This window comes from Bos grunniens, chromosome 3, assembly GCF_055505025.1.
Source record: "Bos grunniens cultivar Pamir isolate PY7600 chromosome 3, Bosgru_T2T1.0, whole genome shotgun sequence".
In the NCBI taxonomy this organism is placed as follows: domain Eukaryota; kingdom Metazoa; phylum Chordata; class Mammalia; order Artiodactyla; family Bovidae; genus Bos; species Bos grunniens.
In genome coordinates, this window is record NC_141167.1 from 89,218,931 (window position 1) to 89,245,799 (window position 26,869).

At 42.0% G+C, this 26,869-nt stretch overlaps 1 protein-coding gene across 5 annotated transcripts; it reads left to right on the top strand.

Annotated features, from left to right (window-relative positions):
- The first annotated feature begins 1,496 nt into the window (after nucleotides 1-1,496).
- Nucleotides 1,497-26,232, top strand: CHI3L2 (chitinase 3 like 2). Of its 5 annotated transcripts, none has more exons than XM_086391760.1 (11): nucleotides 1,497-1,680; nucleotides 11,964-11,993; nucleotides 12,499-12,700; nucleotides 12,994-13,050; nucleotides 17,190-17,340; nucleotides 17,861-17,985; nucleotides 18,431-18,560; nucleotides 19,827-20,009; nucleotides 23,757-23,873; nucleotides 24,752-24,891; nucleotides 25,758-26,232. In XM_086391760.1, the coding sequence occupies exons 1-11, from the start codon at nucleotides 1,542-1,544 to the stop codon at nucleotides 25,759-25,761; spliced, it is 1,278 nt and encodes a 425-aa protein (XP_086247886.1). In that variant the 5' UTR covers nucleotides 1,497-1,541; the 3' UTR covers nucleotides 25,762-26,232. The 5 variants fall into 5 exon arrangements, with proteins under 5 accessions (XP_086247886.1, XP_086247889.1, XP_086247887.1 ...); XM_086391762.1 differs by lacking the exon at nucleotides 1,497-1,680 and adding an exon at nucleotides 9,829-9,884; XM_086391763.1 differs by lacking the exon at nucleotides 17,190-17,340 and having other exon boundaries at nucleotides 1,518-1,680.
- Nucleotides 26,233-26,869: the final 637 nt, after the last annotated feature.

Sequence of the window (26,869 nt, forward strand, 5' to 3'; positions counted from 1 at the left end):
GAGTCGGACATGACTGAGCGACTGATCTGATCTGATATACTTTAGGGTTTTGTTGCAATGTACATTTGCTACAATTATCTCTTTTTTCCCCCCAAATCTTCAGTTTTGAATGAAAAGAACAATTTGTTTATGCATTTGTCTCCACCACTAAGAACATAAGTTATTGGAAATCTGGAACCATATCATATTAATATTTATAAAGTAGATGACATAAATTAAACATTCTGTTAATCTATTTTGAATTTATTTTCTTTTACACAATTTAAAAGTTGTTGTTCAGTTTAGCATTCCTCCCTTGCCTATGGAGTATAATTTCTAAGACCACCAGTGAATGCCTGAAACAGTATATAGCACTAAACCTGATATATACTTTTTTTTTCTATACGGACATACGTATTGTAAAGTTTAGTTTATGAGTTAGGCACAATAGGATAGTATCCTAATGGCCTGCATCTCTACTCTTTCACTTTGGGCTATTATAAACTAAAACAAGGGTTATGTGAACACAAGTGCTGCAATGCTCAGACAGATGTGATATCCAAGGCTCCTAAGCGACTAAGCGAGTGCAGTGGGTAGAGGACATTTACACTCTGAATAAAGTAATGATTCACATACCAGGTGTGCTGGAGAGGGATGGACCAAGGTTTTATCATGCTGCTCAGAACAGCTCTCAATTTTAAACTTACGAGTTGTTCATTTCTGGAATTTTCCACGTAATATTTTCAGATCCTGGTTGACCACAAGTAACTGAAACCATGGAAAATGAAACCAAGGAAAGCAAAACCATGGAAGAGAAGGGACCACTATACTTCATTTCCTGTAACATTAGTATTATACTTAGATGTAGAATTGATTCTTGAATAATGTGGGAGTTTGGGATGGCAGCCCTCTGCATAGTCAAAAGTCCACATAAAACCTTTACAGTTGGCCCATGGTTTCACGTCTGCGAATTCAACCACAGATTGTATAGCACTGTAGTATGAGCTTATTTTTTAAAATCCACATATAAGTGGATGCATGCAGTTCAAACCTGTGTTGTTCAGGGGTCAACTATATTTATAAATTTGTCTCTATAAGTACAAGTTTGTTGAGGCAGACCACATGCATCCTTTATAAAGCCTCTAGCAATTCATTGCAAAGTATAGACTTTGCATAAAGTTCGCTGAACTTGTTGAATGCTAAATAATTGCAAACCTTACTCACTGCTCAGACCTCATTTTTTTTCACTCATATTCTTCTTTTCCGCAGCGGAGCTTTGAGTCTAGAACATACTAATGCCTGTTGTAAAAGCATGAATCTAGTAAAGAATGTCTGTAATATAAGCTTTTTGAACAATGTAACAACAGAGCAGAGGTCCCTCTATTGTGGGACTTCTGTGAATAAAATCCACAACTTGAATCTGGAAGACTTGTTTAAGAAGAAAGTCTGCAAACAACTGCCATGACCTTGATAGAGAAAAGCAAAATATTATTGACTAAGTTTCCTTTTTTAGTCTGTGCTGTGTGCTAAGCTGCTTTAGTCATGTTCGACTGTGGGACCCTATGAACTTCAGCCCACCAGGCTCCTCTGCTCATGGGATTCTCCAGGCAAGAATATTGGAGTGGGTTGCTATGCCCTCCTCCAGGGGATCTTCTCAACCCAGGGATCAAACCGCATCTCTCACGTCTCCTGCATTGGCAGGTGGGTTCTTTACCACTAGTGCCACCTGGGAAAAAGGGCTGGGAAGCCCTTTTTCAGTCTTGGGGACAAATTTATTATTTTCCAGAATTAAGATAAAGGGAGAAAGAAAAGATACATCTCTTCTGCTGCTGCTGCTGCTGCTGCTAAGTTGCTTCAGCTATGTCTGACTCTGTGTAACCCCATAGACGGCAGCCCACCAGGCTCCCCGGTCCCTGGGATTCTCCAGGCAAGGACACTGGAGTGGGTTGCCATTTCCTTCTCCAATGCATGAAAGTGAAAAGTGAAAGTGAAGTCACTCAGTCGTGTCCGACTCTTAGCGACCCCATGGACCGCAGCCTACCAGGCTCCTCCATCCATGGGGTTTTCCAGGCAAGAGTACTGGAGTGGGTTGCCATTGCTTTCTCCATCTCTTCTTCTACCAACATATTAATAATAAAGTATATTAACTTTATTATTATATTATTAATATTATTATATTATTATCTCCTCTTTCCTGGAAAGAGGAGATAAATCCTGAATTACTTTGTTTAACATACTGTCTGTGGACCTGGCCATCTGATTAAAAAACTGAGATGAACACGATCAAAGAAATACAAGCCAGTGTATAATTCACAGAGACACTCATGAAATACTAAGGTTAATTTTCTAGAAAGGCAGGAAATACCTGCTACAGGATGGGAAGACCTCCATTCAAACCATATAAATTATTGGTCAAATAAATTAGATTAAATGATGAGATCTTGTGGAAATATCAAAAACAACCAAATTGATGTTAAGAAGTCAAGGGTTTAATTTCAGGTTCTGTCTTTAATTAGAGGTATAATCTTGGACCTGTAATTAAACATTTATAGGCCATGATTTTCTCTTCTTCCAAATGAGGAAATTAAAACTGATAGGTTGTTTACAAAAAAAATGTGTTGTTGTTTTGAATAATCCAGCACGCTGTCTTAAAATATAAGTTTAGAGAAGCTGCATGTATACAAACATAAAAATGAAACTGTTCTGATTGAAGCTGGCATGAGTGCCTGGAACCATCTGTTCGCACAGGCTGCCTTTGAGGGAATCCAAGGAATTCCAGACTCCATGAAGCTCAGTGTCAAAGTTGCTGGACAGCATAATCCTTGGAGTCACCTCCATTTCTGACTGACTACAATTCAAGGGCCCTCATAAAATTAACTGCTCAAAGTAAAAAATTCAGGTGATATGTTGGGTGTAGATTTCAGCCTGGGAAACACGGAAGCACCACCATCCAGTGATGACATAGTTATTTTTCACACCTTGGTTGCCCTGTGACAGAAAATCTTTCATAAGTACTAGAAAATTTCTATAAGATCTTGACAGGAATCGAGTAAAGGGACAAAGCATGTAGTTAAATAGTTAATCCCACTAGGAGATTGTAAGTAGAAAAATATAGGAGACCCCTGTAAGTTAATGATCACTCAGGAAAACAAGTTTGCTTAACCTCAAAACCAAGCAAGCTTGCTTAGCAATGAAACTATGCTGCAGAAGCACAGGACATGACCCCAAACAATAAACGAGTAGTGGCATGAGCCTCACCTCCTGCCCAGCGAGCTCCATAAGTTAATGACCCCTAGGACATGCTCTCTACACACAGTAAAAAACAATTTGTGAACCTAACTTGACCATTCAGGAATAAGAAAACTCCCCTGCTTAACCTGGAAAAGGAGCTGATGATGAAAGTATGACATCTGCTCAAGAAAGGCAAACAAATTCTTCTTCCCCTCCCCACTTTTCCTTTGCTTATAAAACTGTAGCCCAGTAAGTTCTCAGGGCACGGTATCCACCTGTAAGCCTAACAAGCATCCTATTCTAATGTTGTCGTTCAGTTGCCCGGTCATGTCTGACTCTTTGAGACCCCAGGGACCGCAGCATGCCAGGCCTCTCTGTCCCTTACCATCTCCTGAAGTTTGCCCAAGTTCATGTTCATTGCATCGGTGATGCCCTCCAGCCATTCTAATAAATCACTTACCTATCACTTTGGCTCACACTCAATTCTTTCTGTATTAAGACATAAAAGGCTATGGTACTGGAGTTCTTTGGAGCCCCCCAAATGACACCAAAACAGTTTCAATCTTATCACCTATTCTAGTTTACTTGACTAAGTATAAGCCACTGGAAAGATCCTAGGTGATCTTTGTCTACTGAAACTACTGAAATCTAATTCTGATTTTTATAGTAAGTCCCCTACTTTTCCAAGTTCTAACTAAACAAATGTGATTGTATTAGGATAAACTTAACTTTTCCCAGGCTACCTAACTCTGACTGTAGCTAGTTCATCACTGGCCAATGACAACTATTTGGGAACCATTGATCTAGTCCAGTTTCAAAAAGTACAAAGCTCTATATTCACCCAAAACACAAACACACTGGTTTTCTATATAAATTCTCAGATCTCCATACTGCTTTCTCCTAAACAATAGATGAACAAACAAACAAAAATGCTTTCCAAAGTCTCACTTTAATTTGCAAGGAGAATGAACACTTTTGTATGCATAATGCTAATACTATACACAATATTAATATTTTTCTCTGCTATATTTTGTAAAACTCACTGAAGAAACTAGAAGAAAATTAAGGCTTTCTACACCATTTTCTTGACTCCCTCTTAGTGGACTGAGCTGAGTGATTTTCAAATTGAACCAGGTTCTGCTGGCTTCTGGGGCCATGAAGAATCAGCATAGGTAGGAATGGATTCCAGAATTAAAACTGTTGCTTTTCGTGTACACGTCCCTCCTCTACAATATGGCTTGATGAATATCAGCTTTTTAATATTCTATGATTTGGTATCCACACAAAATGACTCCATTTAATATTTTATTTTATTATCTTGGGTCTATGTTTCATATCTAACTCATTTGGAGAGCTCCTTTAGATATGCACGCATGTAAGAGAAAATGTTCTCAAGAAATGTACATGGCATAATATAATGTTACATATTTTAAAAAGCAGAAATAAAGTGTAATGAGATAAGCTACATGTTAAAATGCACAGATTCATCAATGAACAGAATATAGGGGCAAAGAATAAGGAAACTTACCTAGTCAGTTTGCCACCTGAAAGTGACATTTCAAGTCAATGAAGAAAAAAAGAATTTTCAATAAATAATATTGAAGCATGTAGTTAACTTTCTGGGGGAAAAAAGCTGGATCTACATACATTAAAAAAAAATTAACTCCACATAGATCAAAAATGTAAAAAGTAAGTCACAGATGTTAGAAGAAAACATAAAGTAACTTTTAAAAATATAATCTTGGGTTAAAAAGGCCTGTTTGCTTAAGCAAGATACCAAAGCTAAAACTCACTAAAAAAAAAAAAAAAGATTAGTTTTCATTACATAAATATAAAAAATACTATGTGCAAAAGCACCACAAACAAACAAAAAACTGAGAAAATACATTTACAACATATTGACAAAGCTCTAATACACTTTATATATAAGTCAGGGTTAATTCATTCATTGCATAGAGGTCTTTCAAATAAACAAGTATCCAATAGAAAAATGGACAAAAAATATTCAGGCAGTGCTCTGAAAATGAAATGTAAATGATTGCTAATATAAAATACTTATTTAAAATAATGCAAATTAAAATAATGAGGTAACATTGTCAACTATGAAATTGGCAAACACAACAAGTTGAGAGATATGAAACTCTTTGGAAGGCAGTTTTACAATAGTTCTCAAAATTTAAAAATTCAAATGCCCTTTGACCTATCAATTCTACTGCTAAGGATTTCTCCTATAGTAGACTCCTGCACATATAAAGAGTAGATATTTTCAAGGATGCTCATTTTAGCTTTATTTTAAATAACAAAAATATCTAGAGATAAGTTAAATGTTTATCAATAGGAAATGGGAAGTAAATAAAGGTATAGCCATACAAAGGAATGCAATGAAGTTGATAAAAAAAATTTAAAAAAAAGACTGAGTTAGACAGGGGCTGATTTGGAGGGGTATCTAAGTGTATTGCTGTTATTGTTTAGTTGCTCAGTTGTGTCCGACTCTGCAACATGGACTGCAGCATGCCAGGCTTCCCTGTCCATCACCAACTCTGGGAAGTTGCTCAAACTCATGTCCATCAAGTCAGTAATGCCATCCAATCATCTCATTCTCTGTCATCCCCTTCTCCTCCTGCCTTCAGTGTTTCCCAGCATCAGGGTCTTTTCCAACAAGTCAGCTCTTCACATCAGGTGGCCAAAGTATTGGAGCTTCAGCTTCAGCATCAGTCCTTCCAATGAACATTCAGGGTTGATTTCCTTTAAGATTGACTGGTTTGATCTTGCAGACCAAGGGACTCTCAAGAGTCTTCTCCAACACCACAGTTCAAAAGCATCAATTCTTCGGCGCTCAACCTTCTTTATGGACAACTCTCACATTCATACATGACCACTGGAAAAACCAGTCCATATAGCTTTGACTATGTGGACTTCTGTCGCAAAGTAATGTCTCTGCTTCTTAATATGCTGCTTAGGTTGGTCATAGCTTTTCTTCCAAGAAGCAAGCATCTTTTGATTTCATGGCTGTAGTCATCATTTGCAGTGATTTTGGAGCCCAAGAAAATAGTCTCTCACTGTTTCCATTTTTTCCCCATCTATTTGCCAGAAGTGATGGACCAGATGCCATGATCTTAGTTTTCTGAATGTTGAATTTTAAGCCAGCTTTTTAACTCTCCTCTTTCAATTTTATTAAGAGGCTCTTAGGTTCCTCTTCACTTTCTGTCCCAAGTGTGGTGTCATCTGCATATCTGAGGCTATTGATATTTCTCCTGGCAATCTTGGTTCCAGCTTGTGCTTCATCCAGCCCTGCATTTCGCATGATATACACTGCATATAAGTTAAACAAGCAGGGTGACAATATATAGTCTTGATGTACTCCTTTCCCAATTTTGAACTAGCCCACTTTTCCATGTCCAGTTCTAACTATTGCTTCTTGAGCTGCATGCAGGTTTTTCAGGAGGCATGTGAGGTAGTCTGGTATTCCTATCTCTTTAAGAATTTTCCACAGTTTGTTGTGATCCACACAGTCAAAGGCTTTAGCGTAGTCAATGAAGCAGAAGTAGATGTTTTTCTGGAATTCTCTAGCTTTTTCTATGATCCAGTGGATGCTGACAATTTGATCTCTGGTTCCTCTGCCTTTTCTAAATCCAGCTCATATATCTGAAAGTTCATGGTTCACATATTGTTGAAGCCTTGCTTGGAGGGTTTTGAGCATTACCTTGCTGAATGTGAAATAACTGCAATTGTGTAGTAGTTCGAATACTCTTTGGCATTAGAATGAAAACTGATCTTCTCCAGTCCTGTGGCCACTGCTGAGTTTTCCAAATTTGCAGGCATATTCAGTGCAGCACTTTAACAGTATCATCTTTTAGGATTTGCAATAGCTCAACTGGAATTCCATCACCTCCACTAGCTTTGTTTGTAGTGATGCTTCCTAAGGTCCACTTGACTTTCATCTCCAGGATGTCTGGCTGTAGGTGAGATGAGCAGATAACCATTGTGGTTATCTGGGTCATGAAGATCTTTTTTTTGTATAGTTCTTCTGTGTATTCTTGCCACCTCTTCTTAACATCTTCTGCTTCTGTTAGGTCTAGACTGTTTCCATCCATTTTTGCATGAAATGTTCCCTCAGTATCTAATTTTCTTGAAGAGATCTGTAGTCTTTCCCATCCTATTGTTTTCCTCTATTTCTTTGCATTGTTCACGTAGGAAGATAAGAAATTATCTCTCCTTGCTATATCTAAATATATTAAGTGGGAAAAAAGTAAAGAAAATGAGTATTTTATTTTATGCTTCTATTTAGATATAACTCTAGATTTCTTGGCTCAGTGGTAAAAAAAAAAAAAAAAATCTGCCTACCAATTCAGAAGATGCTGGAGATGTGAGTTCAAGGATCCCTTGGTCAGGAAGATTCCCCTGGAGGAGTAAATAGCAACCTACTCCAATATTCTTGCCTGGGAAACCCCAGAAACAGAGGAGCCTGCTGAGCTACAGTCTATGTGGTCTCAGTCTCGTGTCTCTTGTCAGACACGACTGAGCACTTATGCACCCACACAGTAGATTTCTTAAGATGTGAACCAGTACGGCTGATACATTAAACTAGCAGGACTTACTAGAATCATCAAAACAACTTTATTTTTTGTTCTGGTCCCTTTAAGCTTATTTCTCAGTGGGGATAGTTCTGCCCTCTTCCTGGATTTTTCTCCTGACTTGTAGGTAATAAAAGTTCTGTAGTCACCAAGTTCCAAACCCAGTTCAGTTTACTAGCCAGTCCAGATGGTAATGTCACCTAAAAAAAGATGCACAACCTGAGAGTTGAGAGTTAAGTTTCATTTGAGGGAAAATGGGGACTTCAGCCTGAGAGACAGAACCTCAGATAGCTCTGAGAGACTGCTCCAAAGATGTAGTGGGGGAAGGTCGATATATATGATTCTAGCGAAGGGGGAGTTCAATGCAATCAAGTGTTTAATTTATAAAAGGTTTTCTGCTAGTCATGAGGAGCTGATATCACCATAAGGAATTTAGTGCTTTTCTAGATATGAGGAGATGCAAGGACTGGGATCACGAAATCAGTTTCTGAAAATAACTATCAAAAGACCTGTTCTACCAGTTTCCCTGGAGCACAGAGTGGCTCATTCTCCACCCTGAGCTTCCTTGAGGCGTGCTGAAGGTCAACAGCTGCAGCAGCACAGGGTTCATTCTCCACAGAGGCAGACAGCAAACATCCTTGTTTTTGTTCAGTCACTGGCAAATGCCCTTGGCAAGCACCAATTTGTAATGGACAATAACCAAGACTCCAAGCTTGATTGAATGTTGAGTTGGATCCTGTTCCCCAGCCCAGCCTGCTATGGGATGCTGCTTAAACTCACCTTCCTTTTCTCTTTTCTTGGTCTACTCTTCTGCCCTGTCTTTTTGCAACTTGCTGTTATGATTTCTAAACCAGCACTAGTCAGAGGTAGGGGAGGGAGAGGAGTGGAAAGAGGAATAGGATAGTTGTCACTTAACTGGAGTGGGCTTAAGAGGGCATCATGCCTCCAGGACCTAGCCGATGTTTGAAGCTGACATTTATCCCTCCTGAGAGTCGAACATGACAGAGAGACTGAACTGAACTCAGAGAATTTGTGCATTTCCCTCCAGGTGCTGCTTCCCATCTGCCCCAGCTTTTCAGGTGTGTCCCTTCAAACAGCAGACTTTCTCTGTTGGAGTCCCGTTGCTCTTCCTTGGGCAGGAATTTAAATGGATCTAGCCCATTTTTCTTTTCCATGTGACCCACATCTGATATGTGAAAAACAACAGGCTCAAGGCTGGAGAGAAGCCTCCTGGGACTAATACAGAGCGAGAGAACAGGGATAGGAAAAGGGAGAGACACACCCATAGAGAAAACCAGGAGATGAGAGAGGAATGCAGGGAGCAGACGGCATAGGGCCTTGAGAGTCTGCACCTTAGAATCTGGGGTACAATTCAATTCTAACAAGTTAATGGAGGTTCCTCAATAAGTACTTGTCGAGGTTTTTGTTTTTCTTGTTTCACTTAATTCTTGTACTTAAGAACTACACAGTCAAATTGGGGAGATAGACATGTACACCAGTGCATTACAGTATAGTATGGAGACATGAGAAGAAATTCATTGCACTGTGAGCAGAAGAGCCAGCTTCCCTGGGCTCAGGGAAGAGCAAGAAGGGCTCCACAGAGAAGGCATCACTGGGTGGTATCATGTGAAGAAGAGCTGCTAGGGTAGAACCAACTGGGATGATGACCAAGCATAAGTAGGCCACTGGTGATGTGAGTGTGGAGGGAGGTGAGGGAAAGAAGAAGGAGACAGATCCTGGATGAAGGGGTAGCAAGATTTGGGAGCCAGAAAGCAGTACAAGGAGGCAAACCAAAGTACCATCTCCTTCCCTTCCCAGGGACCATATACCTTCGGGTGAGACTGGAGGAAAAGGACCTCTCAGTGGTTTTCCCCACTGCAGCATATTTTTTTGGACAATTGGCATTGCTCAAACCTGAGTCTCATTGCCAGGAAGTTTCACAAGGCAGCTTTGCCAGGGGAAGTCCCTGGAATGTCCTGGACTTCTTGCTTCCTTCCCATAAAAACTCAGAGGCATAAAAGGCCCAGAGAATGAGCATCCCAGAGAAACTGACCAGGGATATGGGAGTGATCGCCATGGATCAGAAGTCTTTCTGGGAAGGTGAGCTCTGGGCTGATAATTCAGCAGAAGGTTGGAGAGGAGAGAAGGTATAACCTAGATAACTTGGACCAATAGAAGAAGTGGTCGTCTTCTTCTGGGACTCCAATCTCTCTGTTTACCTCCTTATCAATACCTATTGAGCCAAGACAACTGCATCAGGGACCATTGGATCTTTCCCAGATGGGCAAGGGAGCAGCAGAGGCCAAAGCCCTTCAGCCCATCAGGGGTATCGTCAGTCTGTATGCATTTGCACAGAGGTGTCTCTTGTCCAGATGGTGATGTATGAGCACTGTCTTGGGAGTCCCATGATTCATGGACTATACTTTCTGCACATTTTAAAACTTTGGAGACCTCATATTTCTTGTCTGCAGAATGATTCATTGGTAGATGCTTTCTAAAACCATCTCTCAGTTCTAAAGTTCTGATCCAAAACTCTGACTTTCATGGTGGCTGGGAAATTGGATAAAGGTGAGGATGAGACTAAATACATAGGGCTATGGGTGAAGAAGAGAAGTGTGCCAGGAGGAGAAAGAGTGTGCCTTATGGAGGAAAAGGACCCATTTCATCATGTCCTTACCTCTTCCTGCTTGTCCATGCTCTTGAGCCATGCCTACCCACTTGGAAATGGCAAGAGCATTTTGAGTTTCCTGTTGAGGTTCTCAGCCTTGAGTCCTTGGGGGAGCAGCCCACAGGGAGCCTGCATTTTGAAAAGGGCCTGGAGGCCAACCTGACAGCAGATGAGGCAATGAGCATTCTCCTACCTGCTTAGTTGGTGTGCGGAGGACCAGATCCCTACCTGCTCTGCCTAAAAGTGACATGAATCAGCAGGACAGAACCCTCGAGTTCACTTCCCCAGCCCCAAGCTCTGTGAGGAAGGCACCCACTTCAGCAGCTGTCACCCAAGTTTCATCTCATTTTTTTTCAAGGTTTATTTATTTATTTTTGGCTGTTCTAGGTCTTCGTTGCTGTGCGTGGGCTTTCTCTAGTTGCGGTAACCAGGGGTTACTGTAGTTGTGGGGCACAGGCTTCTCATCGTGGTGGTTTCTCCTGTTGCAGAACACAGGCTTTAGCGCGGGGACTTAGGGGTTGTGGCACATGGGCTTTGTTGCTCGGTGGCATGTGGGATCTTCCCAGACCAGGGATTGAACCCTTGTCCCCTTCATTGGCAGGCAGTTTCTTAACCACTGGACCACCAGGGAAGCCCTGTCTATGAATGTTTTATGTTCTTTAAGACCTACCCCCAGAGTATAATATGCTAAGCAGCATTCAGCGTATTATATGCCAAATGTCATATGTCACTGCCAAATATCTCTTCCATTGCTGTTCCTGCCACCATTCATTTCATTTTTAACTGCCTTTTCCTTCATTTTCAAACCCTTCAAATGTCCTAGTGTGGGTAATTCTAGACAATGTCCCCAGGGAAGGGGTCATAGTTCAAGGTCTCTTGCCTTTTGGGTGAGGTTTCCAGGACAAAAGTCCTGCCTTAGCAGAATAAATGAAGTCCTTCCAGGGGAGGTGTTCTGTGGAGAAGAGGCTGGACAGGACCTCAAACGGGAAGGCTTAGAGCACTACCAGAGCCAGCTCACACTCCTCAATTCACCTTAAGAGTTAGCTGTCTGTACACAGGGTGACTATTCATCTCAGTTCACCCAGGAGACTTCTGGTCCCCACTGTTGCCCACAGGGAAATGATTAATAATGCTCCTTTTCACTCTATTCAGTTCTAGACTAGGCTGTGAGCCCCTTGAATACAGGGGCATTGACTTCATCCTTGTTTCTCTAGTATCCAGGGCAACACTTGGGATAGAGCAGGTGGTTCGATAAATTTTTGTTGGATTAATGAATGAGCGAATGAATTCCCAGCTTGGAAAATGTTTCTCTGTAGGGCTGTAGACTCTGCAAGACACCCAAGGGCTGGGTACCTCAAAGCCTATAGAGGGACCTCAGCAGCTGTGGTTGGATCGCTCAGAGGAAGCACAGCTATATGTTTCACGTAGGCACACCCACACACTCACTACCACAGTCTGAGGCAAGAACCATGTTGGGCTCAACAAATGTCCTTCCTGTCCACCTCTTACAGGTTTAGTGGTCTTGCTGCTTCTTCAGGAAGGTAAGTAATCTGTGAGTTTACATCTTCCTGGGTCCCTTGGGCTGTGTCCTTTCTGCTGTTGGGTTTATGTCTCTTCTTACGACTCTCCTAAGTTCTGACATTAACATATTGATGACTCCGAGTTTTCATTCTGTGTATCTCTTTGTGCATCCATGGCTCCGTTCTGTCCTTTGAGCCTCTCTCTATGTCTCTCACCAACCTCAGTATTGTGTATCATCTCTCTATCCACTTATATCACTGTGACATCCATCTATCCATCCACACTAAATCTCAGTGCTCTGGGAATGTTTGCCATGTGAGTGATATATATGTCTCTCAATATGTCTCTTAACTGCAGTCTGGATGCTCAAGAGACTCCAGCACAGAGGGCCCAGGCTGAATGACCCTCAGAGGCTCTGACTGAATAAGTAAAGGAGGCAATGGCTTTGGGGAAGAAACTTGTGGCAGTCTGGGCTCTGAGGTCATCACACTGGGTTCCCCATTGTCCCTCTTCCCTCTCCTCCAGGATGTGCCTACAGACTGGTTTGCTACTTTACCAACTGGTCACAAGACAGGCAGGAGCCAGGGAAGTTCACCCTTGAGAGCACTGATCCCTTCCTATGTTCTCACCTCATTTACTCATTCGCCAGCATCAGTAACAACAAGGTCATCATCAAGGACAAGAATGAGGCGAAGCTTTACCAGACCATCAACAGTCTCAAAACCAAGTCAGTAGGAGAGGAGTGGGGAGCACCCAGGGTGGGTTTTGGGGGAGAGAAGATAGCTCTAAACTGGGCCTAAGGCCTTCTGTCTCCATTCACTCATTTGTGCATTTATTCATGTGTATTTCCTTGGGTATAACCCCAATCCTTCCTGTTCTTCTTCCCTCTGCCTCGTCCTTTCACTAAACTTAGCTGCTAAGCAGACAGGGCCCATTTATCCATATTCTAGCCCTAACTCTTTAGGCAAAGTTTTCCCTGGCAGCCAGCAAAGAAATAATCAGCTTATTCTTCTATTCCAGGAATCCCAAACTGAAAATTCTGTTGTCTATTGGAGGGTATCTGTTTGGTTCCAAAGGGTAAGTTCACAGTCTCTTTATTTTTTGTTCATTCTGCCATGTTCATTCTTCTGTTTTCCTTTTCTGGGGGTGGTGTCCTGGGTCTTTGTTGCTACGCACAGGCTTTCTCTAACTGTGGTGAGCAGGGGCTGCTCTTTGTTGTGGAGCTTAGGCTTCTCATCATGGTGGCTTCTCTTTTTGTGGAGCACGGGCTAGAGCACACAGGCTTCAGTAGTTGCGGCATGTGGACTCAGCAGTTGTGGTGCACGGGCTTAGTTGCCCCATGGCATGTGGCGTCTTAGTTCCTTAGACCAAGGATGGAACCAGCATCCCTTGCCTTGGCAGGCAGATTCTTAACCACTGGAGCACCAGGAAAGTCATGGTACGGGCAGTTTCTAATTGTCACTGCTTTTCCTACTCTTGAAAAGAGACACTGAATTGGGCTTTAGAAAGGTCCTTCCTTGGCTTAGATGGCAAAACCGATCTGAGTTTTGTCACAGGTTGAGGCATCGCCCTTTGTTTTCTGACATCTTGGAAGGAGCTCTGCAGGAGCTTAGGAAACTGAGCCGGGAGCGGCGTTCAGTAAACTCAATTATTCACATGAAGGTTGCTCACCTGATGGACTATGGGGAGACAGCTTTAGTTGGGAAATTTAATTTTTTAAGGGTTTAAGGGATTTGAGGGCTTGCCTTTCACCTTGAGTGGGGGTCAGGCAAGTGCTTTCCTAAAACCAAGTCCTTGACTAGCAGCTGTCAGGAAACCATAGTTTCCTGGGCCATGGTTGTGTAGCTGGATGGCCTGAAAGTGCAGAGCATAGGAACAGTTGGGTCGGTCTTGCTTAAAAGCAGAACAGCTATTAATCTGAAACATATATTACAAATTATACTTCTATTCACAAGCAAATGATACTCCATTGGCATCAAGAGCTAAATAAACACAAATCTGTAAAGAAGAAAGGCATCTTTTTGCAATTTTCAAATACAGTTAATCTAACTTTGAATTTCTTCTGCTTTAATTTTTTTTTAAGTGCCAGGATTTTAAAAAAGCTGAGAGAGCTTAATCTTAGCCAGCAGAGGTTTTCAGCTTTCACAAGAAATCTGATAAGACTTTTTTGTGCAGCTGGTCAGTATTCTCTATAGCTGGAGTAAGCAGGGGAAAGAAGTAACATCAGAAGACCTATGTAAATGAGTTACCTAGGGGAAGTTAACATACCTCTCTGAGCTCAGTTTACCCATCTGTAAAATGTACATCACAACATCTATTTCATAAGGTGTGGGCAAAGATTTTGAATGAGGTAACGTATATCGTGTGCCTGCCTTGGTTATCATTCAATTAACTAATGCCAACTTTTCCTTCCTTTCTCTTCTTCTTTTATCCTGAATACATTCACCTATGAAATAATAGGATTGACCTAATTAATTTTTAAAGTCTTTACCAGTTCAAAACTTATAAAATACTTAGCAACACAATTTCTACACACAGACAGAAAAAAGATCAACCTATCTAACTTATTTGGTTCTACATTAACTTCATCATGATCTCCTGTCAGTTTTTAATGGGTTTTCATGGTAACTATCCTTCTGATTCCCAAATTCTCTCTCATTCGTAATACTTGGTTATCCTTGATTCAATTAAAAATATCTTCATTCATTCATTCTTACGTGCGTGCATTCATCTTTCAATAAGTAATTTGCTAAGTACTCCTTGTATATTAGTTTAGTGGTTGAAACCAGGACTCTGGAGATTAAAAAATTTGGTTTGGATTTCTCTTTAGCTATATGCAAACTGTGTGCAAGTTGTTTGACTTTAGGCGATTTCTTCTCTTATTTTTTAAAGGCAATTTTATAATGTCACTATGCTTCATTTTCTAAACAAATCCACAATGAAGAAAATAACAGAATCAACTTAAAGATGAAGTTGTGAGGGCAGGCAATACAAACAAACTGTTTATGCTGTGCTGGTGTGCAATAAGAGCCCAGTGGTTGCAATAATTATTGTTATTCATTAACTTTGTCACTATTATTAGATAAATGGCAGCCTTTGTGTCAGGTGCCGTGCAGCAGTGCTTCAAAATGTGTACCACACAGACTTGCTTCTCTGTTGAATGGTTGTCTTTCCTAAAACTGGAGTTTTCTGCCCAAAGCATCAGAACACCTCTAATCGAGCATCAGATGCAACTGCTCTCTAAAAGGGGTATCCCTTGCTTTTCTTCTAAGCACTGTGAACACGTTTGAAATACAAGAGAAAAGTTACAAACCTACTTCTACCATTGGTTTTCAGCTAATAGGCCTGGTTTTACTATTTCCTCCACTGTGCTGCTGAGTTATATACAGGAACAAAATCCTCATTTTTAAAAAAAAATTTATGGAAGTATAGTTACAATATTATATTAGCTTCAGGCATACAACATAGTGAATCAATATTTCTACAGGTTATACTCCATTTAAATAATGCCTATATTGTCTTATACTGTATAATAATATCTTTATTTATTTTATACATAGTAGTTTATGTCTCTTAATCCCATACCTTTATCTAACCTCTCTACCATTCCCTTTCCCCACCGGTAACCACTATTTTGTTCTCTACATCTGTGAGTCTCTTTCTCTTTTGTTGCATACACTTGATTGTTTCATTTTTTAGATCCCATGTATAAGCTATAACATAGAGGCAAATCCTCTATTTAATATTGATTGAAACAAATGAATTCAAGACTCTGAATCTTTCTGGGATGGGGGGTATTGTGACAGGTGGGAGGTGATTCAAGTCAAAGGATATATCCTCTGGAAAATACTGATATCTTGTCTACAGATTTGGATTTTAAATCTTGTTGTGGAACACAGGCCCTCTGCATGGGCAGCTCAGAGTCAACTTCCTGGTTTAAGAATTCTAGTTCAGATGAAAGCCCTGGAGGGTTGCTGTGGCTCAGGGTCCTCCTGGTTTTTCACGAGAAGGGACTGCAGAGACCTGGGTTGCTTATTCAGGACTGGGTTGCTTGTGGGGGGAAAGAGAAGTTCCTATGAAGTCCAGCTTTCTTTTTAGGAAGCTTTCCAAAATAAGGTCACTTTGAGATAGATGAGGCAGGATCAGTGTCTTCAGTCCCATTTTAAAGATGGGCCAGACTGAACCCAGAGAGCTACTTGGTGACAAAGAGGTCACTAGAAAGGACTCTGACCTGGAACTCAAATCTAGATCTCTTGACCCTCAGCCCATCACATTGCAAATTGCTTTTTCAAGGGTGTAAGGTGTTAAAGAAAGTCAGAGGTGGATAGTAATTAAAGAGAGAAAAACAGATTTTATTCAGGAAGTATTGTAATAGGGGAAAGGAGACCTCAGGATAGTACTGGACTCAATGCTGGATATAGCAGAGACAAAAGTGGATTTATAGCCAAGAAGCAGGTTGTTTGTGGGTGTTGGTGGATGGAAAATTCCTAAGAGGAAACATTAGGGCTAGGGAGATTCTTGCTAAACTGACTCAACAGAACTCTTGCTAAAGGCAGGCCAGGATGATAAGATATCACCTGGGGGATGGTGGGGGATGAGGATGATACTGAGGGTGATCTGATATCAAGGGTAGGGGATTTTCATTAAGCTGATTTAGGATTCTGCAAAGATAGGGACAGAAGCCCAAGGTCAAGGCCAAGTTGAGAAGAGAATTCAGAGGACTTGGACTAAAGTTTGGGCTTCCCCAGAGGCTGTGGTCAAGAATCCATCTGCCAATGCAGGAGACACCGGTTTGATCCCTAGGTCAGAAAGATCCCCTGGAAAAGGAAATGGCAACCCACTCCAGTATTCTTGCCGGGAAATCCTATGGACAGAAGATCCTGGCGGGCTATAGTCCACGGAGTTGCAAAGAGTTGGGCATGACTTAGTGACCAAATGACTTAAGTTTGGTCAAGGAGAGTCTCTGCCACAGGCAGCTCCATTATCCTGCAGAAAGGGCTGCACAGAACCCAGTCCTCCTCTACCCAACTCCATTGATTTTCTGGCCTAGCAATCCTTTCTCTCCCCATTTGTTCCAAAAGAGGCAGGGGTTGGGATAGAAAAATAGTGAGAAAATATTGGGGAAAGGAAGACTATATCAGGATTTCTGTAAAAAAAAAAATGTGTTGTGTTATGTCTACTTCTTCCCAAGAAACAACTGTCTTGCTTCTACCCAGGTTCCATCCTGTGGTTGAATCTTCTTCATCAACCTTGAAATTTGTCAACTCTGTAATACTATTTCTGAGGAATCATAACTTTGATGGACTGGACATAAGTTGGATCTACCCAAATGTAAAAGACAACAGTCATTTCACTGTGCTGATTCATGTAAGGCAAACTCCACATTACCCTTATGTGAAACCCACAGCCATATCAGGAGAAAAAAAGGAAGAGACTGGCTCTTGTTGGAAGATAGTCCCTTCCTTCCAGAAGCCCCAACTCATGAAGGAAAAGCCCTTGGACCTAGTTTAGTGCAAGGACAACATCAAAGAACAGAGCCTCCTTATAGAACAAACAACACCGAAACAAAGCAACATCCATGTAAGAGAGTATAGGGCCATAGACTCTCCTGAGCGCTGGGATAGTCTCATAAAGTTCTATCACATGGATCAGAGAATCTACTAGGAGGAAACCCAGATAGTTCTTCTTGAGTACAGTGAGACTGGTGGTCCCCCTGCGTAATGTGGACATTCCTGAGCTTGAGGCAGGAGGCATCCCCATGTGGGAATGGGGAGAAAAGTTTCGATCTTTCCATCTAATGTGGTTCTAGAAATTTCAAATCAGGTAAGAATCTTAGGTCTGTGCTCTGGGAGGGAGCACTGACTTGTGGGCTTTTTGTTTTTCACAGAAGTTAGCAGAAGCTTTTCAGCAGGACTTTGTAAAATCCACCAAAGAAAGGCTTCTCTTGACTGCAGGAGTTTCTGCAGGGAGGCAGATGATTGACAACAGCTATCAGATCAAGGAATTGGCAAAGTAAGTGCACTGGATCACCCCCTCCATCTCTCTGCCGCCAGCCTGGCTGACGCAAGTGATGCGTGTCAATATGTCTGAGGGATGAAGGGAGAAGGGAAAGCATGAAGTCACTATCCTAACCACATCATCCAGCCAGGAACTTCTCCTTTACGGCTAATTTCAATCCTTCTAACAGCATCCAAAGCTCTACATAAATATGCGTACAGTTTACCCTCGAACAAAGCGAGGGCTAATCCATGTGTAATTTACAGTCAGCCCTTTGTATCCATGGTTCCTCCTCATCTGTGGATTCAGCCAACCCCAGACCATGTGGTTCCATAGTATTTACAGTTCTGTAGTATAAAAGTGAACTGTGCAGCTCAAATGTGCAGTGTTCAAGGGTCGACTGTAGTTGCTTCTACCTCTGCTCATCGCAGAATCTCTTCTTTTGCTTTTGGCAATCTAGAGACCTGGATTTCATCAACCTCCTGTCTTTTGATTTCCATGGGTCTTGGGAAAAGCCCCTTGTCACTGGCCACAACAGCCCCCTGAGAAAGGGACAGCTGGACAGAGGGACAAGCTCCTACTACAATGTGGTGAGTCTTAGGGAGAAACAGTGCTGGGTACACTGGCTGTGAGAGGAGCTGAGGCCAGCACAGGTCATCTAGAGTTAATTCTGCCTCGAACTGAGGAAGACATGCATTGCCCAAGAGGGACTCAGATAACCCTGTAAGCTGGGTTTCCCTGAGAACAGGGAAAATGCATGGACCAGGCATAGTAAAATGTCACCTAGAAAATGTCAGAGGACTTTGCAACTGAAATGTCCTAAACTTTTCTCTGACTTGAGGTGTCAGTCACCCCAGTCTTCTCTTAATTCTCCATCCTCAATACATTTCCTGAAACCCACATGGATTCTCAGAACTTAGTACTCTCCTGTATGTGCCCACATTCCCTATTTAATTTGATCTTCAAAATAATCTGAGGGTGGCTGGTCAGGAAGCATTAGTTTCACTTCACAGATGATGAAATGGAAACCTGGCAGATTAATTGGCCCTTCAAGTTCTTGCTGATGTGAATATCCTGAAAAGGTAGAAAATGGAAAATCAAGGGGAAAAAGTCATTAACAAAACAGTTTTGTTGTCATGGTACATGTGGATGTATTCCTAAAATTGGGCAGAAAGAAATGTCTGGGTTGTATTTTTCCAAGCCTTCATATTTAAAATTACAAAACAGATCAGTCCAAGCTGGGTATACTGATTTCTAGTCTGGGGTTTTCTAGAACACCATATGATCAAGTCACATCAAACCAAGCCCCCTTCATTCTTTCCTCTCTCTCGACGATTTTTAAGGATGAGGAGACGTACCCTTACCTTCTGTAACCCCTTATTCTTTTCTGGAAGCCAGTAAGGCCCAAACTAGCCTCTAACCTCTTATCTTGCCTCTTGGACCTAATGTTATTGTAAGGCCTCACAGGCTAGTGTCTGATGGCCACAACCCCCATCACCTTCATCAGTAATACAACCCATCATAGTGTAGAAAAATTCCACAGGCTGTTGACTCAAAGGGGAAAGATAGATGGTGACAACCTTGATTTCATGTTTTCTAGGTCACTTGCCTGATTTCTTTTCTGATTCATTGTTCAGTTTTCTTTCATGATTAGAAAAAGCTGACTTGGTTACTTAGTGCTGAAGAGCATTAAGAGCATTAGAGTAAACACTCTGGTTCCAATGGGATCCTCCATAGTTACTGATGTAGAGAAGGAATCATGGAGTCCCTTCTGTGAATTTGGGTTGGAGGCTTAGTAAGGCCTGACACGTTTCTTTCCCATACATGCTGTGCCTCAGTCTATCTTCTCTTTCTAGGAATATGCTGTGGGATACTGGATAAACAAGGGGATGCCTGCAGAGAAGGTGGTCATGGGCATCCCCACGTATGGACGTTCCTTTACACTGGCCTCTGCAGAAACTGCCGTGGGGGCCCCTGCCTCTGGTCCTGGAGCCGCTGGCCCCATCACCAAGTCTTCAGGCTTCCTCGCTTATTATGAGGTATCTGGAGCTTCCCTGTGCCCTTAGCTGCCCCCTGTGTCTAGATAGGCATTCCAGCTTCAATCTGACAATAATAGAGTAACACATCCTGAGTGCTGGGAAGGAAAGTATGGAGTGCTATGGGAACATGTAAGAGGAGCTCTGCACCTGACTTGAGAGGGAATCAGGGAATGCTTCCTGGAGGAAGTGACATTAGCTGAAATCTGGAGAGGAGGTGGCACTAGTGAGGAATGGGGATAGGTGAAACAGGTATGGGAGATTGAAAAAAGGAGACTGTTTCACGTTTTTGACTTGGGCAACTAAGTAGAGGGTAATGCCATTTTTACTGAGTTGGGGAAGATATGAAGGAGCAGAGTGGGCATTGGTCCCAATCATGAGATCAGTTTTGGACATTCTGAGTTTGAGGAGCAAGTGGGACATCCAAATGCCTGTGGGATGTATAAATAAAAGGTGAGTAGTTTGGTATGTGGGTTTGGACCACAAGAGGCCAGCCTGTGCTAGAGATGTAGCTTCTAAAACTATCAGCATAAAGATGGTATGTGAAGCCAAAGTGCAAGAAACAGCAAAACCCAAGGACCTCTTGTACTTAAGGGTTAGGCAGAGGAAGAGGAGAACTTTAATGAAACTGACAAGATCTACAAGAAGGTAGGCAGAATCCGGAGTGTTCTGTGCCAAAGAACAGAGTGAGAGGTGGGTGTTTCAAGAAGAGAGGAGCCAAAAACCAACACAATACTGTAAAGCAATTAACTTTCAATTAAAAATAAATAAATAAAAAGAAGCAAGGAGCAGTCAAATATGTCAGATTCTGTCCCACAGTCAGACAGACTTAACATCATAGAGATAACTATCAAAGGTGTTTGGCTGTTTTTTTTTTTTTTTTTTTTAATTTATTTATTTTAATTGGAGGCTAATTACTTTACAATATTGTATTGGTTTTGCCATACATCAACATTAATCTGCCATGGGTGTACACGTGTTCCCAATTCTGAACCTCCCTCCCACCTCCCTCCCCATACCATCCCTCTGGGTCATCCCAGTGCACCAGACCCAAGCATCCTGTATCCTGCATCGAACCTGGACTGGTGATTCGTTTCTTATATGATATTATACATGTTTCAATGCCATTCTTCCAAATCATCCCACCCTCTCCCTCTCCCACAGAGTCCAAAAGACTGTTCTATACATCTGTGTCTTTTTTGCTGTCTCGCATACAGGGTTATTGTTACCATCTTTCTAAATTCCATATATATGTGTTAGTATACTGTATTGGTGTTTTTCTTTCTGGCTTACTTCACTCTGTATAATAGGCTCCAGTTTCATCCACCTCATTAGAACTGATTCAAATGTATTCTTTTTAATGGCTGAGTAATACTCCATTGTGTATATGTACCACAGCTTTCTTATCCATTCATCTGCTGATGGACATCTAGGCTGCTTCCATGCCCTGGCTATTATAAACAGTGCTGTGATGAATGTTGGGGTACACATGTCTCTTTCAATTCTAGTTTCCTCGGTGTGTATGCCCAGCAGTGGGATTGCTGGGTCATAAGGCAGTTCTATTTCCAGTTTTTTAAGGAATCTCCACACTGTTCTCCATAGTGGCTGTACTAGTTTGCATTCCCACCAACAGTGTAAGAGGGTTCCCTTTTCTCCACACCCTCTCCAGCATTTATTGCTTGTAGACTTTTGGATCGCAGCCATTCTGACTGGTGTGAAATGGTACCTCATTGTGGTTTTGATTTGCATTTCTCTGATAATGAGTGATGTTGAGCATCTTTTCATGTGTTTGTTAGCCATCTGTATGTCTTCTTTGGAGAAATGTCTATTTAGTTCTTTGGCCCATTTTTCGATTGGGTCGTTTATTTTTCTGGAATTGAGCTGCAGGAGTTGCTTGTATATTTTTGAGATTAGTTGTCAGTTGCTTCATTTGCTATTATTTTTTCCCATTCTGAAGGCTGTCTTTTCACCTTGCTTATAGTTTCTTTTGTTGTGCAGAAGCTTTTAATTTTAATTAGGTCCCATTTGTTTATTTTTGCTTTTATTTCCAATATTCTGGGAGGTGGGTCATAGAGGATCCTGCTGTGATTTAAGTCGGAGAGTGTTTTGCCTATGTTCTCCTCTACGTTTGACTATTTAGACCATCATTCCTTTCTGCTCCTCAATCTTGAGAAAAAAATTTTTTAATGTATAGGAAGCTCTAAGATTCAAACAGTAATTCAACCAACAGAAACTCTTGGGTTGCTCCCATATCGCAAAGACGGTCCTGTGAGAGCTAGAACTCATTCTTCATCCTTATCTCAAAGGGCTTACAGTCTAGGTGGAAAGAATGTAGAATACAAATGAAACTAGTTAAATAAGAGTTTTAAAACTATCAGAGTTAATAACATTACGTAGGTACTGCAAACTAGATATGATTAAGTGGCCAATGTGGAGGGCCACAAGTTCAGAAATGAGTGATGGGGAAGGCTCCATAGAAGAGGAGAGATGTATTCTGGATCTTGAAGGATAGGAAAGAGTTTGATCAGGTAAGGAAAGAATAACACCCTACATTTTGGTTTCCGCTTGGAGTCCTAGTATATTCCCTCATCACTGGCATGGGCTTATGCTATGAACTGCTACTGATGGTCTTGGCATCCACTGAGATATTCTGAGTGTAATGCTCAATTTTTCGTCTCACCTCACACGGGAGAATGACTGAAGAACCATCAGTTGAGTTGACAAGGGGAAAAGGGAATGAGTCACCATCAGAGTCCTCACTGAATCACTTAATATAAGGAATAAAAGAGGTCAGAGCTCAGAATCTGCTGGAAGGATTTAAGTGTAGACCACTGGATACACACTCCCCTATTGCATGGAAAATTTAAACTGATTGTTCAGTGTATCACCCTACATCATTATAACTTTGACAAATTTGTATTTCCTTAAATATTAAACTTTCCATTTATCACCCTCATTGAGGCAATAGAGAAGGAAATGGCAACCCACCCTAGTATTCTTGCCTGGAGAAACCCATGGACAGAGAAACCTGGTGGGTTATAGTCCATGGGGTCTCATCGAGGCAAACATGAGTGTAAATAATCTAAAAAGAGTAAGCAAAACAAAGTGAGTTTTCTGTGTGGCTTTAAAATGCATTTTTCAATGAAGATTTATCTTTTTTAGTAGCTCTTACTTCTGCTAACAAGAAGAGAAAAATAGCTGATGATAGAAGGGGAATCCCAGCACAGGCACATTGGGAGGGGGAAGGGACAGAGGGAGAGTAGTGGAGTTGAAGTGGGGATAAGCTACAAGGTGGGGAATGATGGTGATGGGCATTGTGACGCTACGTGTCTGTAAAGCACTTTATTGTTTTCAAAGTTGTCTTTTTTTCCTAACATGTATTAGTTCCGTTTACAATATTCCTAACAATATTGTAAAGTAGGTATATAAGATACATAATTATAATTGCTTCTGTTTTGCAAATGAAGACATGGGAAGATTTACTGATCAATACTGAGGCCTGATGTGGAATTCAAGTACTCTCTGCCCTCTATCTGTTTGTGGTTCCTCCTGATGAGGCCTTAGCATCAACAGTTTGCAAAGATTCACCTTGAACTATCCATTCTGCATGTTGTATCTGATAATTTCTCTCGTTGATTCCTGGAGTAAAGATTCTGATATTGTCCCCAAGACCCTTACCTTCCCCTTTTATCTCAATAAACTTAAAGAAGAGCCCATTAGTGAACCTCTTGCTCCTCCTTTCCTTACCAGATCTGTCAGTTCCTACAAGGAGCCAAGATCACAAGACTTCAGGATCAGCAAGTTCCCTATGCGGTCAAGGGGAACCAGTGGGTGGGCTATGATGATGTGGAGAGCGTGGAGACCAAGGTACGTCTGGGTTCTGGGGGAGCAAGAGGCTCTGGGACAGTTGTCCCCAAGCGAAAGGCTCTTGCTTAAGCAGCTCTAGGACAGCAGAACACTCTGGTGCTTGGGGGATAGGGTGTGTGATCAAATGCCTCAGTACTCTGTGCGGAAGGAGAGAAGCCTCTGTGGTGCAAAGCTAGTCATGATTCTAAGTCATACCTCTGAGCACCTGATAGAACGTGCAGGAGAGGTGGAAAAGGTGCAAGAAAGAATTAGGAATAAGGGAAGAAGCAAGGAGTGGAGAGAAGGGAGGAGGGAGAAGAAGGGGAAAAGAGCAAAGGAGACATTGGTGCCTATACAGAATGGTCACCCATCTGGTTGACCAGGACGGACCCTTCAGTCTTTCTCATGGATTACGAGGCTCCAGATTTCTGAGGCTACCAGTTCTTTGGAGAAGGAAATGGCAACCCACTCAAGTTTCCTTACCTGGAAAGTCCCATGGACAGAGGAGCCTGGCGGGCTACAGTCCACAGGGTTGTTCTTAGACCTTGCTAAGATGTTTGCTTTCCAGGTGCAAAGTGGGACAAAGGCATCAGTGTAATTGACAACCCAATTGTAATTGAAATCTTGCTAGTGATTTCCTAGTTTCTACTCCTCATCCTAGAGGCCTAGGTTTTGGACCTGGGATGTGATTATTCCATGACAGGTGGTTAATAGTGGGTGGCTCTGTCTTCATTTTATAAGCCTTCCCAAGTAACCCTTTCCTTCAGGGAATCCATGACTCCATAGGGTGCAAATCTACTGCTACATTCTAAGCTCAAACCCTCCTGCAAACCTGACGTGGGTCTTGGGCCTTTAAGGACCCCTTCTAACCTCAGTATACCCTCCTGTGCTCCACTCAGGTTCAGTTTCTAAAGAATCTAAACCTGGGAGGCGCCATGATCTGGTCTATTGACATGGATGACTTCACTGGAAAACTCTGCAGCCAGGGCCCCTACCCTCTTGTTCAAGCTGTCAAGAGGAGTCTTGGCTCTCTAGAAAGGTAACAGAATTTTAGGACAGACTGAGAGTGGGCAGAGAGCTGGGCAGAGCGGGACACAGGAGACTGGGGGAGGTAGTCTTCATATATTTGGACTGATGAATTCTCAAATTCCTTTGGACCTTCTGTTCTCCTTTTTCTTATTGATTAGTCTGATTCTGTTCTTTTGGTGAGCTTCCAAAGACTTCCAATATATAACAATAGTAATTTGGCTACCATTTATTGAGCACAGTCTAAGCTAAGGGTTTTCTTTTCATGTAGAGTGGGCATAAATATTTACTCCACTGCAATTCTTCACTACAAAATCATCAGCCTGTTTTAATTTTCTAAATCAGAATAAATCTGACTTTATGCTCCCAATTGACTGCTGAGAGATCCAATCTCAGTTGTTATTAATGGTCTATTCCTCTCTCCCCATCCACAGTTTTTTTTTTTTTTTTTAATTGGAGGAAATTTGCTTAAAAATGTTGTGATAGTTTCTGCTATACAACAATGCAAATCAGCCATAATTATACGTACATCACCTCCCTCTTGGGTCTCCCTCCCTTCACCCCAGCCCACTCCTCTAGGTTGTCACAGAGTGCCTGGCTGGGCTTCCTGTGTTATACCGCAACGTCTCATCAGTTATCTATTTTACACATGATGATGTATATATGTCTATGTTACTTTCTCCATTTGTTCCACTCTCTCCTTCCTCCGCTGTGTCCGCAAGTCCATTCTCCAGATCTTGCTTTAGTGTGGACAGTCAGGAGGTCTCATGGTCATTATTGATGACCATGCCCATTATTGCCTTAACAGCAGGTGGTTTGGCTGCTGCTCCATCCCTGGGTCCTGGGTTCTGTAAGCAAATCCTATATCTTCTTGTTCAGGTGAGGGTGCTGCTGACCAACCAGGTGTGCTGACATCATCTCAGTGGAGGAGCAGGACACTGGAAATCACTGCAGACAGACAACTGGAGAGGACTGGCCATATTGTCCTGGAGAAGGGCCCAGAGCAGTGCAGAATCTCCTAAACTATATGATTGAGCAGCAGCCTTTCAACTTTGAACATCTATGTCTTAGTAACTTGACTGAGGCCTTATGTTACTGATTGGATTTGAAATACTTTCTTTTTCTTTCCAGGCTTAATTCATAGCTAAGTAGGAAAGGTGACCTTGCTGCGTACTCCTGCTACAGGAATTCATGTGTGGGATTCTTGGAGGTTAGATGAGGCCCTCAGGATGTCTCTTCTCCAAGTCTCCCCTTGACTTTCTCTCAGACCTCAGACTGGGTCTGGCTTTGTTCTCCTGCAGCGCTGACTACTTCCCTTGAGGCACAATAAAGAAAAAGCATGTTGTTCCAGCCAGCGTGGCCTCCTCTGTGCAATCTTGGACCTTGTGGTATAAGGCTGTCCTCTCCCACCATTTATGGGTACAAGTGTAGGCCTGCGTATCATATGTCTAAATATTTAAGAGCCAAGGGTTAAAATATGATTTATATTCTTAACGAACATGATTTTGCAATGACCCAAAAGACCAGGTTTGAAGTTAGAATTCCCAGACTCCTGGGAATTCTGTGCCAGAATGCAGCAGCTTGAGCCCTTGGTTCCCAGCCCACTGGTAGCCCCTTTCCCTTCCCATCTAAAGCCCTGACTCAGAGAGCAAGGACCTCACATACACACTGGCAGATGTTGGAAAGGGGAAGTTGTTAGGGGAAACAATGACTGAAACTGCCCACCCTGTCAGGCACTACAGTAACTATTTGCATGAGTTATTTTACAACAGGAGGTCCTGGTAAGGAACATAGAACTAACAAGCCATCACCAATTGGAAGAATTCAGGAGAACTCAAAAGGAGACTCCATGTGTCCTACCACCTCCCAGAATCCTCACTGAAATCCATCTCGGCTGAGCAATGCATGTGCCACCAAGAAGCACCCTGATTCAGAGTGAGTGGCTGGAAACAACCCAGAAACTAACCCCATCGCCATAAAACCCGAGACTG

Coding starts and splice junctions, on each gene's coding strand:
- CHI3L2 (XM_086391760.1), top strand. CDS start 1,542: ATGAACTTCAGCCCACCAGGCTCCTCTGCTCATGGGATTCTCCAGGCA. Junction 17,986..18,430: donor CAGATCAAGGAATTGGCAAA/GTAAGTGCACTG, acceptor TTGGCAATCTAG/AGACCTGGATTTCATCAACC. Junction 20,010..23,756: donor GCTTCCTCGCTTATTATGAG/GTATCTGGAGCT, acceptor TTTCCTTACCAG/ATCTGTCAGTTCCTACAAGG.